The 15,752-nt window shown below is 42.5% G+C and overlaps 1 protein-coding gene across 4 annotated transcripts in view; it reads left to right on the plus strand.

The window, feature by feature from the left end:
* Positions 1 to 10,635: 10,635 nt before the first annotated feature.
* Positions 10,636 to 15,752, plus strand: part of COL19A1 (collagen type XIX alpha 1 chain) — a 191,974-nt gene continuing 186,857 nt past the window's right edge. The window contains exon 1 of one of the 4 annotated variants that reach the window (XM_083730078.1): positions 10,636 to 10,936. Coding sequence is in view for 1 of the 4 variants with exons in the window: in XM_083730073.1 (XP_083586199.1) it covers positions 13,747 to 13,767 (21 nt within the window). In the remaining 3 variants the exon portion in view is untranslated. Of the gene's footprint in view, positions 10,937 to 13,192; positions 13,245 to 13,636; positions 13,768 to 15,752 lie in introns of those variants that run through there. The other 3 variants (XM_083730075.1, XM_083730076.1, XM_083730073.1) reach the window with 3 other exon arrangements.

Here is a 15,752-nt window from a genome sequence, read left to right on the forward strand (position 1 = left end):
CCTTTTTGTACTTCTGCAAAGTTTAGGGTTACTCCTGGGTTACCCCAGGCTTGCTGAAGCCTCCTTCTTAAGTGCATGGATATGTTCACTATTAGTATACATTAGATTGTACATTTATTCGGTTTTCTATAGCGAATGAAGCAGTCATAGCAGCAGTAGCAGCAAGGGCGACAGAGAAGTCATCATCCCCATAGAATTCCATAAGATCTCCCCTCTATCATTGGGAAGTGTGAGGAGTTACAGTCTGTCGAGTTGCCCACATGAAGCAATGCACCATTCTCCCACCAACTAACTGGTAATACTGTACCTGATAGAGATAGGGGAGAAATTAAGATTTTGTTTGCACCTTAGTGAGAAAGGACCTAATTTGCACTTCTCAAACCTTGGCCTTGGCCTACTCAAGAAGTCAACTGGTTGAATCCAGATTAATAGAGCACTCCTAATCATGTCTACTCAGAAGCAAGTCCTATTGAATGGGGATTACTTCTAGTAAGTGGCTAGGATTGTAGTCATGCTTAGTGTAGATTCATCAGAATCAATGGGACTTAAGTTAATCATGACTAACATAACCCACACTGATTTTAATGGATCTAAACGTGGATCCAACCCATGATTTACAGCCAAATCTAAAAGGCACTTGCATACTTTTGCAAACCAAATTCAATGGGAGTGCCTGGTAACAAGGAAATCTGCTGAACTCACACAAAAAAGGAAGCAGAAACCCTTCTTCATTTCCAGTAGCAAAGCATATTTTGAAAACAAATTGGTATTGTGAATAATGCAAATATTTTTTCCACACATTATTTCTATAAATATAAAAACTGCCAATTATTTTTATACATAGCCAATCCGGCATCTTTGTATTCCTCATCATTAATTCATTAATATTAAATCACCAAAAGAAAATGGTTCCCTTGATGTCATTACTTGTAATTAATTATGCATGTTATGAAACCAAACATTCACCACACATATCATGAAGAATTTTAAAAATGTTATAAAGCTTGGGAAAAGAGGGAGAGAAAATGTTATTTTTCCCAAACAGGGAAAAATAATAACGTACATGTTGCATTTATAAACATTTTATGAATAGAAATACAACAGTAAAATACTATATTGCTAATAAAACACTGAGCACAAAAGGCATAATTAGTAAATGATGATTAGAACTGTAAAAATAAATTTTACAGATGCACAGTCATTTGAATTAACCGCCAAGCCTGCAGCATATAGCTTGATATGGGAAACAATCCACAAAACAAATTCTGTTCCAGCAAATTTCTTGTCTTTTTAAGTGGTTTCTAATTTCAGTCAATCTAAGTAAACATACCCTCCAACATTTTCCGATGAAAATAGGCACGTCCTATTCCATAATAATAATAATAATACCATTATTATTTATATTATGCGGCTTAGTCATGCTGCCCACATGACCTGGAAGCTGTACGCCGGCTCCCTCGGCCAATAAAGTGAGATGAGCGTCGCAACCCCAGAGTCGGCCACGACTGGACCTAATGGTCAGGGGTCCCTTTACCTTTTTTAACTGGGTTACCCCAGCCACACTGGGCAAATTCCAACATACATAAAAGCCGGTGCCAGATTACCAAATAGGCAGTCAGCACCAGCCTATGGGCCCCACCCCATGCCTTTTAGGGGCCCTACAACAACAGATCAAAATAATATTGATTTGATCTTGAAAAGAAAGTACAAAAATGTATTCGAAAATAATTTGCAAGGAGCGCCCTGAGATTTTGACTGCCTAGGGCCCTCCACAGGGTTTAGCCAGGTGCTGATAAAAGCATAATAAATCATTAAACATTTTTTTAAAAAAAAATTCCCTATACAGGGCTGCCTCCATAACTCCAACATTTCTCCAATTAAAATAGGGACATCCTAAGGAAAAGAGTGGCATTCTGGGATCAAATCAGAAACCAGGGCAGCTTCTGTAAATCCGGGACTGTCTCTGGAAACTAGGGACACTTGGGAGGTCTGAGTAAATGGCTAATGAAATCTTTGCAGAAGAAATAATTTTAGAAACAAAGTGGAGTATTTACTTGTTATATCACCAAAAAAATACATTGGTACCTCGGGTTACCAGACTCCGCTAACCCAGAAATAGTACCTCGGGTTAAGAACATTGCTTCAGGATGAGAACAGAAATCACATGGCAGCAGCGTGCTGGCAGTGGGAGGCCCTATTAACTAAAGTGATACCTCAGGTTAAGAACAGTTTCAGGTTAAGAACGGACCTCCAGAACAAATTAAGTTCTTAACCAGAGGTACCACTGTAACCCAAAATGGGTTGTTTCCAATGGTTGTAAAAGTGGAAGACAGATTTCACAACAGATCTTCTTCTCAAATGTGGCTAGCTTCCTTTTTCTGAGAAAAGGTCAAAACGGGTCCCCCTCTCCACTTCCAAGCTTGTGTCTTTCGTTTGCTTTTCTGACTTCATCTTCTCACTTGCAAGACACTTGCATGCCTGATCCTAGTTCAGGGCTATCCACACCATAGTTGTAGTAAGAGTTACGTTTATTTCATCTTCAAACAATATATTCCACCCTGAGGACTGTAATATATTATGCATTTATTTAATTGCTGCACTTGCTGCGGGTACTGTATAGTTTGGCTTACCATGTTATCTAAACCTGGGCTCATGGTTTGCCTCCTCCAGCCAAAACCACAACCTGGAAACCCAAGAGGAAATCTTGATCACAGATTGTGGTTTCTCTGGAGTGACAATAATTTAGCTTAGTGTTACATGCAAACTAGCTGAAGGTGAAATACTGGTAGTGAACACCAACCCACAGAGCAGTGAGAAATTCTAAGTGTGAGCTTTATTAGAAAACTACTTGTTACTACCTGAGAGCTATTTAAAACCATACAAAAAAAAAAAGCCTATCTGATGATAGGAATAAATAAGGAAGGCATTAATGTGATTAAGCTTGATTTGGAAATGCAACACACACTCTTAAGGAAATCTGTGTATGGGCTCATCACAAGTTATAACCTAGATCCAGTTATTCTGGGCTAGCTATGATGATCACTTCCAGGATTTTAGACTCCTCAAGCAGCTGTTTTCTTTTCAAGTGATTCGCCTGTAAACATTCATCATGACAGAAAAAGACACAAAGTCCCCAAGAAGGCTGATCTGAAGAAGTATAGAATTAGTTCATTTGTCATTCCTGATTGCATGCTTGTTACAGCATGTAAAAGAACCCCCTATTTGTAGGATCTGGCCTCTATCCAGCCCCATTAGGCATTCTGAAGCCCATTGATTTAAGAGGGCTTAAGTGCTCCTGTGTGCAGTGGTGGCCTCTGAGTTTACGCTTTAATCGTAATGGGGTTGTTACTACTTCCTTGTTTTGAGCAGCAGCAAGATTAAGAGCCTATGGAGATTATGTTTGTTTAATATCAGTTTACCTCTCACAATTTCTGCCTACTAATTCTAAGAACTGTACTTTTGAGCATGTTCAAAATTCTGTTACAATGCCACCAACCTCAAGGTTTCTTTGCACAGAGGGAATTATTATTAAACTTGTTTAAGTTTATGATGTGGATGTGTCCATAAGTGTGAGGGCTGTCAGCTGATATTGTTGATTAAATAAAATAATTATCTCTGTCTGCAAGTCTGAACAATGATCTACCTATGCTGCTGGTAATGAACATATGAATGTCTGTCAAAAACTGATTTGAGTTCTCTTCCAAAGTTGCGTGTATACTGAATCAATGACTTAATAAAATTAAAGAAGTTGAGGCGATTTTACATAGTCCTAATTCTAATCACACCAAAAATGGACCCAAACAATCATGCTTACCTCTAAGATGACATGTGATACATGGGACTGTAAGAGTATATTAGTATACAAGTTCCTGGACTCCTCAAAATAGCCGGTAAATAGCCTTACTTGTTGCACAGAAGTACTGTGGGGGTAGACCAGTAGGTCAGTTTACAGCACGTGAACTCAGCAACGTTCAGATTTTCTCAGGCGTAGAGATTTTAATTCCAATGTAATTGAAGACCAAGAATGCCACTGAAATCAATTCTTTCATCCCAGACTAATACCAAAATATAAGATTGTATCAGATGCTGCACTGACTCTTGCCTTCCTCGTAAGATAAGGTCTTTCAATTGTTTCAACTTGTAAAAAAGATGTATAGCAGTGGAATGATGTTCAAGCCTCACATAGCTTTAGTCTGGTATGTTTTCTTCTAAGAATGACAGAAGAGCGCAACTCCTATGCTCTGCCTCAACAGTTGGGGGCAGCAATGTTTTGGAATACCAGTTGCTGGAAACTGCAGAAAATGGTAGTGCTCTCGTGCTCAAGTCCTGCTTGTGGGTTTCCCACAAGCATCTAGTTGGCCAATGTGAGAACAGGATGCTGGGCTTGATGTGCCATTGGCCTGATCCAGCAGGCTCTTCTTATGTTTGACAGCAGAAGTGGCACCAGCTCATATTTGCCACTTTCCCCCTTGGTGTGCACTGGCAGTTCCTTGCTCACAGTGAGCAAATTATTTATTTCCATTGAAACAGCCTAACGTGCCTGGATATGTGAATAAGTCTCTCTCTCTCTCTCTTGCATCCAAAGCAATGCATTTCGGACTAAAACCCTTTCAATCTGCTTTCAGGCCTGGACCCAGCACTGAAATAGCCTTGGATGCCTTTATTTGGGAGAAAGTCAAGATGAGTGCTCTACCCTGTTGATTCTTCTTGACCTATTAGTGCCTTTCAGTGTCATTAACCATAATATTCTCCGAATTGGCTGGCTGGGATAGTTGGTGGCAGTGTACTGTGGTGTTTCCACTTCTTTCTGCAGGGCTGCAACTTGACAACAGCGTTGGGGGCATTCTGCTCCATCTTGGCAGTAGGCTGTGGAGTTCTGCAAGGCTGTGTCTTGGCATCCATGCTATTTAACATCAATATGAAACCACTGGAAGGTGTCATCTGGGCATTTGAAGAGCAGTATTGCTCATGTGCTGATGGCCAGCTTTATCTCCCCATGCCACCTGAATTGGGAAACGATATGCAGGTGCTAGACCTGTGTGTGGAGGTAGTGATGAGCTGGATGAGGGCCCATAAACTGAGGTCAATTCCTGAGAAGACAGAAACTTTGTGGGTAGATAGTTCCTGGGCCCAAGAATCAGGTAGATGGCTCGGTCTCTATAGGGTAGCACCCCACCCCTTCAGGAACAGGTATGTGATCCAAGGATAGTCCGAGACTCCCAGCTTGAGGCTTAGGTAGCTTCAGTGGAAAGGAGCATCTGTGCCCGGCTACAGCTGGCTTGACAATTACAGCCATTCTTGAACCAGCTTAACCTGGATTTAGTTAGTCTAGGCTCCCATAGCTTCCTGAATGGAATATTGCAATGTGTTTTATATTGGGGCTGCTCTGAAGGCATCATGGAAACTGCAGCTGGTGATTTAGTCTGAGACAGTGAGGTGGGATCATATTACACATATCTAGAAAGGAAGGCACTGGATGGTGGAGACCTACTGGGCCCAATTCAAGCTGGCAGGACTAGTCTACAGAGCCATGAACATCTTCGTAGCCATGTCTATGGCCTGGAAGCCATGACAGGAAATAGGGTCTTCCCAGGTATGACACCTAGGATCTCCAATTCACATCCTATTGACATCAGTCTGTCTTCCACACTATTCTAATTCAGGTGAAAACTGAAGATCTATTTAATTCTGTAGACTAGTGGGGTGCCACAGGGTTCTGTCTTGGGCCCGGTCTTAGTCAACATCTTTATCAACGACTTGGATGATGGACTCAAGGGCATCCTGATCAAATTTGCAGATGACACCAAACTGGGAGGGGTGGCTAACACCCCAGAGGACAGGATCACACTTCGAAACGACCTTGACAGATTAGAGAACTGGGCCAAAACAAACAAGATGAATTTTAACAGGGAGAAATGTAAAGTATTGCACTTGGGCAAAAAAAATGAGAGGCACAAATACAAGATGGGTGACACCTGGCTTGAGAGCAGTACATGTGAAAAGGATCTAGGAGTCTTGGTTGACCACAAACTTGACATGAGCCAACAGTGTGATGCGGCAGCTAAAAAAGCCAATGCAATTCTGGGCTGCATCAATAGGAGTATAGCATCTAGATCAAGGGAAGTAATAGTGCCACTGTATTCTGCTCTGGTCAGACCTCACCTGGAGTACTGTGTCCAGTTCTGGGCACCACAGTTCAAGAAGGACACTGACAAACTGGAACGTGTCCAGAGGAGGGCAACCAAAATGGTCAAAGGCCTGGAAACGATGCCTTATGAGGAATGGCTAAGGGAGCTGGGCATGTTTAGCTTGGAGAAGAGGAGATTAAGGGGTGATATGATAGCCGTGTTCAAATATATAAAAGGATGTCACATAGAGGAGGGAGAAAGGTTGTTTTCTGCTGCTCCAGAGAAGCGGACACGGAGCAATGGATCCAAACTACAAGAAAGAAGATTCCACCTAAACATTAGGAAGAACTTCCTGACAGTAAGAGCTGTTCGACAGTGGAATTTGCTGCCAAGAAGTGTGGTGGAGTCTCCTTCTTTGGAGGTCTTTAAGCAGAGGCTTGACAACCATATGTCAGGAGTGCTCTGATGGTGTTTCCTGCTTGGCAGGGGGTTGGACTCGATGGCCCTTGTGGTCTCTTCCAACTCTATGATTCTATGATTCTATGACCTTTGGAACATAAAAAGGTTTCTCTGCTGATTTAATCTTATCTCTAACTATGTTACTGCTGACCATGTTAGTTAGGATTGTGATGGGAAAGTTGTTTTTTGTGTTTATTTTGCTGCTTGTTGTTAGTCACCCTGGGCTCCTGTGTGAGGAAGGGTGTAATATGAATGAATATTTGTTGATGTTATTTATTATGTTGCATGTTTGATTCTAATAAAAGGCAACAATCAGCTTCATCAGCTCCATCATAAATTCTATGAATACTGAGTGTTGGCTAAATTTGGTTTTATTTGTGTTCAAGAAGGGAGACAACAGCATGATAATTGTATTTAAAATTTGTCTGCCGTTACTGAGAAAACAGACCATGTGTGATTTGACACATGTTTAATTCAAGCTATTTTAGCAGTGTAACATAATAGAAGAAAGTAATTTGGTACTGAAATAATATGTTTTGTTCTGTCAAGCTACTTTTCTTATTTTCAATGTAAATTTTAAAATCAACAACAGCAAATACTGCAAATGGAAGCCCAAAACAAACTCAACTGATCTAAAATGTCAACATCTAAAGTACTTTTAGTTTTTTCTCATCCAAGCTTTTCTTGCTGTTAGTATTCACTTTCGAACCATTCCGACATTCATTGCCATTCATAAACAGATTGTATGTTGCTTCTTGTTAATGTTTGGTCTGTGGCGTGCTAAGCAAGATACATATTCCATTTCTCATCACATTGCAATTTGTAACCATTGTAGGAGGGGTCATCTATAATTTCCTGCAGTAAGTATGTCATGTGGTTGTTGTTGTTGAACATAGAAACAATCTCTTTAAAAGCAGAACTAACACAAACAGCATCTGTGAGGATGTGGTCACAAGCGATACTCTGGTTCATCAAACCATGCCACTCAAAGAATGCACATACAAGGCTCCTTATGGATGAACATTAGAGGCTGATGGGGAGGGTTTCACTTGGAATAGCTATACACAACTTTATTCCCGTTACTATGGTCCAAACTAGATGTGGCACACAGTCATGTGTATCTTTTCCACTGACTTCTAAAAACAAAAATAGCCTGGCCAGGTGCTGGTACAAATTTAAGAGAAAGAAAATCGGAGAGTGGGGTGGTTGCTTATCACCCACTGACGGCTGCCATTTTCCCATTAAAAAAATCACTATTCTCAAGCACAATGCTTAGATCTTACAACAGGTCCTGGCCCCTGCTTATTTTTAAATCAAGGACCACCACTTGGTTGATGATAGGCTGATTCAAGCATAACCATCCACTGTATCTGTGGCTCTTGGATGCTTCCAGGCAGTTGCTATCCTTGGGTGGGATTCAGTGATATATTGGCAAGCCCATGTTGCGGAATTAAAAGCTGGCTGAAGTCAGAACGGTTTGCTGCAATATCATATAACCTCCCCACAAGCAAATTAGGGTGAATGTTCGTTAAAGAGGTCTCCTGGAAGCAAATGCTATGTCTTTTTCAAGTCTTAACATTTTCGTTTACCAAGCGAGTTCTCTTTCACACTTACCTCTTCCATCTCAGAATAGCTGAGGTCAATTATTTCTCCTACTGCTGTTATGACATTCTGTAGGGTTAGTTGCCTCTCCAATTCCTACTTGCCTTTCAAAATCATTATCAGATTGGGGGGGGCATGCTTTTAAGAAGCTAGAATTGGAGAAGGTTGAGAAGGGCTTCCAGCATTTGAGGAGTGGGAATTAGTATATTGCTTTCTGCTTTTCTCTTCCCTGTAATGAATGCACAATGGTAGGTCTTGGGACCACCCATGCTGGAATAATGACTCACTCCCAAGTCTTGTACCCTCTGAAACAGACTTTTGAAGCTGTCTCTTCTTTTCTCCCTGATAGAACTCCCTGTAGTAATCTCTTTCTTTCCTCCTGCTCACCTAGCAGTTTCATATTCAACAGGTAACACACAAACAGGTATAGAGGATGACATCATCCCATAGAGATCTCCATCATACCTAATTTGGCTGACTATCATGGGTGGTACTCCACCAATAGCATTAAGTCTTGTAGCTCTATGCAAAACATTATAACTACCTATGAAAGCTGATGAAGCAAAAGTGGTTATGAGACCGAGCTATGAAGCAGGGAATCCCTGGTTCAAATCTCACCTCTGCTGTGAACTCACCGGATAACCTCAAATAATCCACACTCTTTTCAGTCTCAGCCCCAATCTCAATCTGCAAAACTGAGATCACAATACTTACTTACCTTACAGGGTTGCTTGGTAAGAATTACAATACAATCTGTTTGAAGGACTTTAAATACTCAAAAGTTCTAGTAATTATTACTACAGTGGTACCTCGAGTTACAGACACTTCAGGTTACAAACACTTCAGGTTACAGACTCCGCTAACCCAGAAATAGTACCTCAGGTTAAGAACTTTGCTTCAGGATGAGAACAGAAATTGTGTGGTGGCAGCGCGGCGGCAGCGGGAGGCCCCATTAACTAAAGTGCTGCTTCAGGTTAAGAACAGTTTCAGGTTAAGAACGGACCTCCAGAACGAATTAAGTTCTTAACCCGAGGTACCACTGTACTAGAAAGAGAGAGAAAATTCATTGGAGTGTTGGCATGGTCACCAAGAAAGGGGGGGACAAAAACAAACCCCCACCCCTATTTTTGTGTGTTCACTTCTGCATATGTTTTAAAGACTGTCGCAAGGTAAATCTAAAAAAATATACTATAAACACCAACAACTGGGAAACACTTGCCTGCGAGCGCTCCAGTTGGAGAACAGCCTTTACCAAAGGTGTCATGAGTTTTGAAGACACTCGAACTCAGGATGCAAGGGAGAAACGTGCTAAGAGGAAGGCACGCTTGGCAAATCCACAGCGTGATCAACTCCCGCCCGGAAATCAATGTCCCCACTGTGGAAGGACGTGTGGATCTAGAGTTGGCCACCACAGTCACTTACGGACTCATTGTTAAAAGCGTGTTTATGGAAGACAATCTTACTCGGCTACGAGTGATCACCAAAGAGAAGAAGGGAAGAAGAGAGATCATTGGTGGGGCTTTTCTTGTAAATAACACAAGCCCCCTCAAAAAGAAGGGTCCCTGCCCCAAAGAGCTAACAACCTAAATTGCAGATTTCAGCAGTGTGTGAAAGATAAGAAAAGATGTGTAGTTAAAGTGTGGTGCTGATCATGGCAAGGTTGCAGGTTTGATCCCCATATAGGACAGCTGCATATTCCTGCATTGATGCAGGTTGGACTAGATGATCCGCAGGGTCCCTTCCAACTCTACAATTCTAAATGGGCAGAGGGGAGTCAAAGGTAGCTGGTGCTTGTTTGGAGGAAAGGATTATATTAAAAGCACAGGAGAGGGTGGTGAAGGTGGAGCGGGGTGAGCTTGAAGACAAAATTTATTTAAATATGTGCAGACAGCATGTGTGAAGATCCTGCCCTCCCTTTTCCCTAAGTTTGTGCTGCAGTCATTCCCTTTTTCTCGCTATCCTTTTATCCTCTAGTTAAATCCTTAAAGGCAGTGCTAGAAACTGTCATGAGAACACTCCCAGGGCCCAAGCAAGCACAGTTTAGCATATTCAAGGGAGAATTAGCAGGAAGGCTGAGTGTCACACAGGGTTTTTTTTAATCACAGACAGCTGATATTACAGTGTAAGAACACCCTTGCTTTATATACGATGAGCTTTTAAAAAAAAAAAGGCAAATCAAACAGCAGCCATCCACTATTCTCTGCAGCATCGGTGCCATAAATAGGTGCATTCCCATGGTTGGTTGATTTTAAATTTATGATAAAGTATATAAAATTAATGAGATGTGGCTACACTTAACATGCTGGGGGAGCGGAATCTACTCCCCTGCTGTTGTGCTCATATCATGTACTTCAGAGTCGGTGCGCTGAAACCAGACACCCCTTTCATTCATGCAGTCAAACCCCAGGCAGTCTTATCTGTGACACAGCTTTAGACAATCCATACCTAACCCTTTTAATATTATTACCAGATTTGCATTGCAACCTCTTAAGCATGTGTTTTCTCTCTCTCTCGCTCGCTCGCTCTCTTTTTGCAAAAACTGGTGCCAGAGCTGGGGGCTGTCCTGCCGTACAGTTGTATTCTCTCTGTGTGCTTGCTGAGTGGGAGGGTCACACCGTGTGAGACTAATAAGGACAGAGCTGCGTCCCCTTCTCCCACTCTTTAGAGACTCCAGCAACTCCTCGGCAACTACTACAGCTTTGTACAGGCATTTGCTGCGCTTCTGGGGAGGGGGAACTTAATCAAAGGTAAGAGCCTCTTGTTTGCAATCAGCTGATTTACACCCAGTATACACTGCAAAGTACCGTGTGCTCTGCTTGCTTGGTTTGCTCTGGTTTTGACAGTGTCACAACTGAGCCCTCTATATAAATGGTATTATAGATTGTGCGCTGGTATATCAATAGCTGTCATTCTGTGCTTGTTACACTGTGCCGTCTGTGTAGCTGTGTGATGGGAAAACAGGTACTTTTTTTCCCTTTTTCTTTTTGCACGGATACGCTGGTTTTAAATGAATGCCCTGTTCCATAAGGCACAGGGAACAGTTTAAAGCACATGCAAGGCTTAACATGTACAAACCGATGCAGGGATAATGAAGCTTGTGGGTATATTTTGTTCAATGTCTATATACCAAAGGAAATACCTGTGAGGGTGTGGGTGCGTTGCTCTGTCTTCTAGGGGCCGTTGCACTAAATTGCGTGTGTATATTGTGAAGGAAAAGAAAGTCATAGTGGGATGCTGAAATTCTAAAGCAGCACAGCTCCCATGAGGAACTATAGTGCTTCTGCCTTTTACTGGATTCTATCTCTCTCTCTTGCTGTCGGGGATAGTTTGTTTTGTAATATTGCTAGAGATCCTGCATTTGGGACCAAGAGAGTGTTGTCCCCTCCCAGGTACACACCTGAGTAAGCAGAATGGTAGAGCATAACCCCCTATAAATGAACCCCTCTTGTCCAAACACACACACACACACACACACTGAACGAGGATGCTATTTTGATTCCCTATTGAGTCGGATTCTGAGGTGGGATGGTTTCTTTCCATATCTGTGCAATCTCTGATTATTTAAATATTATACTGCTGTCGTACAGAATCCCATAAGCAACCGGGGCATGTTGCAGTCGAAGTTAACAGCTTTTAAGTCCCATTAATTGGAACAGAAGAGATGTTAAGCACATGCTTAAGTGCCCCACTAAAACAGATGCAACACAGAGGTGCTCCATATTTATTTGCTTTTTTAATTAGCTAAGGGGGGGGGAGCATGTTAAAAGTCTTGATTAAGAACCACTTTGTGGCCCTCTCAGTCTCCCCCTTTCTACCACACCGCATAAACTTCTAAAAATGAAATATAAATATTTCCCTGTGCGGGTTCCAGATGTGGTTAAGGGTGGTGCATTTCCTTTGCTGGTAGTGAGGTGCTTGGGTTGGTTCCATTATGACCGTTACTTGATATGGTGGAAAACGGATAACGGAATGCCCTCGTGCTTTTGCTTATACCACTGTCACTCATAATGAGCAACGCTAAACTCTGGTCGCATTACACACCACACATTTAAAGCACCTATCCCCTCCAAAGACTTCTGGGAATTGTAGTTTAAGTGTGCTGGGAACTGTAGATCTGTGAGGGGCAAGTACAGTTCCCATACGGCAGTGGTGTCCAAACTTTTTTCAAAGAGGGCCAGATTTGATGAAGTGAAGGGCTGTGAGGGTCGACCAATGGGCCAACCATAGTTGTTGACCTTTTTTTAGGATTGAAGTCGCTCAGCTTTTTTTAGGATTTTACCCCAGGAAATAGACTGCCGCAGAGGCCGGATTAAACCAACTGGCAGGCCCCTGAGACAGATTTTGGACATGCCTGCCATAGGGGAAAGTAATATGTTTTAAATATATGAATACACCATGAAATGCATTGCTTATTAAGAGCAAAGTAACTTTTGAAAGCAATAACAATTCCCCCTACCCTCCCATCTTACAGCCTGCCTCACTTTGTTAATCCTCACTACAGATCTGATCTAGTCCACTGGGGGAACTGTCTTCAGTTCTGAAGTTTTCTCTCAAGAGTGGCTTCTCTTATATTTTAAAATCAGGGTGGCTTTGGGCATGCACTTACATTGAACCATTGTTTTGCTTACTTTCTGTCATGCTTAAAGCAAACAAACCTGTGAACTTCATATTTCTAAGGGTTCCTAAATCAATCACTCGGTTGCCAGAATAAGCACACACACCTCACACTTTTCTGACATGGCAAGTTCATGGCTGGAAGCGCCCTGAGTTTGGACCACATGTGCTCCCTTTGTGACATTCAAAGGGCTCTGATGAGAGCATTAGAGGATGCCATTTCCCAATGGAAAAGGTGTTAGGTGTTGTTAATCAGGATGTGAAAGGCTTAAAATAGAAATGCCAAAGCCCCATTAGACTTTGAAAGCAGGGGAGCAGCCACAATAAACAGCATTGGCTTCACACTCTGATGTGACTTGCATCTAAGGCTGCCATATTTTTTTTACCAGCCTTGCTCCTGTGCTTCAATCAAAATCCTTTGCTCCTAACAAACATTAGCAGGTAAGGACTTTTCTGATATGAGGATAAATAGAGCCGGGTGGAAAGCTGTACAAATAATAAACAGGCTGTGGCAAAAAGGTCATAACTGTAGCTGCTGCCAGCTGAAGAGTTGGAGGAAACTACTGCCTGGGCCCAATCAAGCTGCAATAGCAAAATCAGGCAGTAAAAGCCTGTGGGGGTTAAAGAGGACTACCACTTCACAGGCAGCAGGGGAGCGTTGCAATCTTTAGCTGCTTCCTCATGTAAAAATTACTAGTCTATTCCCAGAGTTGCTGGCTGTCTACTTGCTAAAGTTGTTCCTCCCCCCCCCCCAAGGGAACAGGTTAAACACAGAACAATATTTAAAAATGGGATTTCCCCCCCCCCTTTTCCAAATTCCCACAGGTTGAAGTGATACATTCCATTCACTCATTCTTGCCCTCATTACTATTTGTCTGCTGCATATGTAGACTAGGCCTAGGTAAGCTTTTCTTACACAGGCAGGCAAGGAAGTAGGTCGTACATGACATCTTCCTCTCTAAAGGTAATTGATATTTTCTTCTCCAGGCAAGGGTTTTCTGAGAGGAGTCGCTCTTTCACATATGTGTGTGTGGGCTAAGCACCTGAAATTGCTTTGGAGTGAGGTTGAGAGGAAGCACAGGTAAAGGTCCATTATATGTGCTTGGTGGTCCCTTCTCAGGCGTGTGTGTATGAAAGAAAGGCTCAAGTATTCTCCAGTGTGCTTTAGAAATCTCAGGTAATGGATCTGTTACATGAAGGAAATGCGCAAGCGGTGTAAAGTGGTCCAGCTTTTAAGGTTGGCTAATACCTCCTAGTTTACGATACTCAATGTTTATTTGCCCTTAACTGCCAGGAAACTCTGGGTAGGTGCTCAAGTACGTGAACAAGCCCACCTGCCCGCCATGGCTCGGCCTGTTCTGAAGCGAGTTCCAAGCTTGGGCAGAGAGAGAAGCTGGGCTATAGAGCATTTTTTTCCAATCCAATTTTGGAAGACGGAAGGGCGGTGGGAATGGGCAGTGCATAGACACTGGCTTGAGCGTTGCACTGCACGGGAAAGGAAGGTGAGAAATCAGCAGGAATCTCTATGCCTAATACTTCCCAGCTAAGAATGAATGCAGCCAGCAAGAAAATAGCCATTGAAATCTGTTTCTAGTGGTAGGATTCAGCTCTGGAATTAAGGGGTGAAAGTAAACAGGAATGCAAGTTCATTCCATAAACCATCTACTTTTAACAGCTGTGTGACATGGAACCAGAAATTCAACCGGTGAGGTTCTTCCATCGCTCTGGCATGAAGATGCTGTAATGCAAGCTTTACCTACTGATTTTTTCTTAACACAGTTATTGAAAACAAAGGAACCTAGCTTGAAAAAGGTTGACAGCCATGCTAAACAATATCTCACGTGTGAGCAATCACGCAGGTACCTCCCACGCAGATTAGGTGGCAGGAATTATAGGATGCATTTTGAAACTATTGGTTAGGTGTGGCCTCTAGTACACTTTCTTTTAGAAATTAAGCTTCCAAATGGCAGTGGACTAATGCCCTGTGAGTTCTGCATGCACACTTCTTCCTGAAGGTGGGCAGATGATAATTTAAGCAAGCCTGGCCAAAGCAGCTTGCAAGAAATAGCAATTGAAATGCATTAGAAAAAGGAGCGGCACTGCCTTGGGTCAATAAAAACAATCAGTATCTGCAAGTGGGTTTTCCAGACAAGTGATGTGACTGCTTTTGTTGTCCTTATCAAGTACAATAACTTGTGTGAATAAAGATGGAGCCACACAGATGTCCTTCCCAGTTTCTTCTGCTCAGTTATGCAAGGAATGCTTGCAGGCCCCTTGTAATGGATAGTCACATGAAAGTCAGGGTTGCCATTGGGTTTAGCACACCCAGGCAATATCAGCAAGCCCTTGGAGAACAAAACAAATCCCAAGATCACCAGGAATGAGCCAGGAGTTTGGAACCAGGAGTTTGGAATAAGAAGGTCTCTGCCTGCGCATGTGGAGGGTCTTCATCCCGGCTCAACCATAGATACACCAGCATGTCCAAATGAGGGTAAGTCCCTCAAAGGGGTATAGCAGGGATAGGATAGGGGGAAACTTACCCCTATTCAAAACTCCTTTCAGTTCACTCATGTGACTAGCAACCTAGCGGACATTACACTGGCAAAAAGAACGGTCTAAGTCAAACTCTATTTTAAAAGCTTGTTTTACCGCTGCTAAGCTTGGGCTGCCTCAGCTGGCAATATCTTTGCTTCCCAATAGAATTTTAAATAAGGGTAGATCAGGTAAAGGGACCCCTGACCGTTAGGTCCAGTCGTGGACGACTCTAGGGTTGCAGCACTCATCTCGCTTTACTGACCGAGGGAGCCGGCGTACAGCTTCCAGGTCATGTGGCCAGCATGAATAAGCCACTTCTGGTGAACCAGAGCAGCGCACAGAAACACAGTTTACCTTCCCGTTGGAGCAGTACCTATTTATCTACTTGTACTGTGTGCTTTTGAACTGCTAGGT

Source organism: Podarcis gaigeae, assembly GCF_964106915.1.
Source record: "Podarcis gaigeae genome assembly, chromosome: 3".
Taxonomy (NCBI): domain Eukaryota; kingdom Metazoa; phylum Chordata; class Lepidosauria; order Squamata; family Lacertidae; genus Podarcis; species Podarcis gaigeae.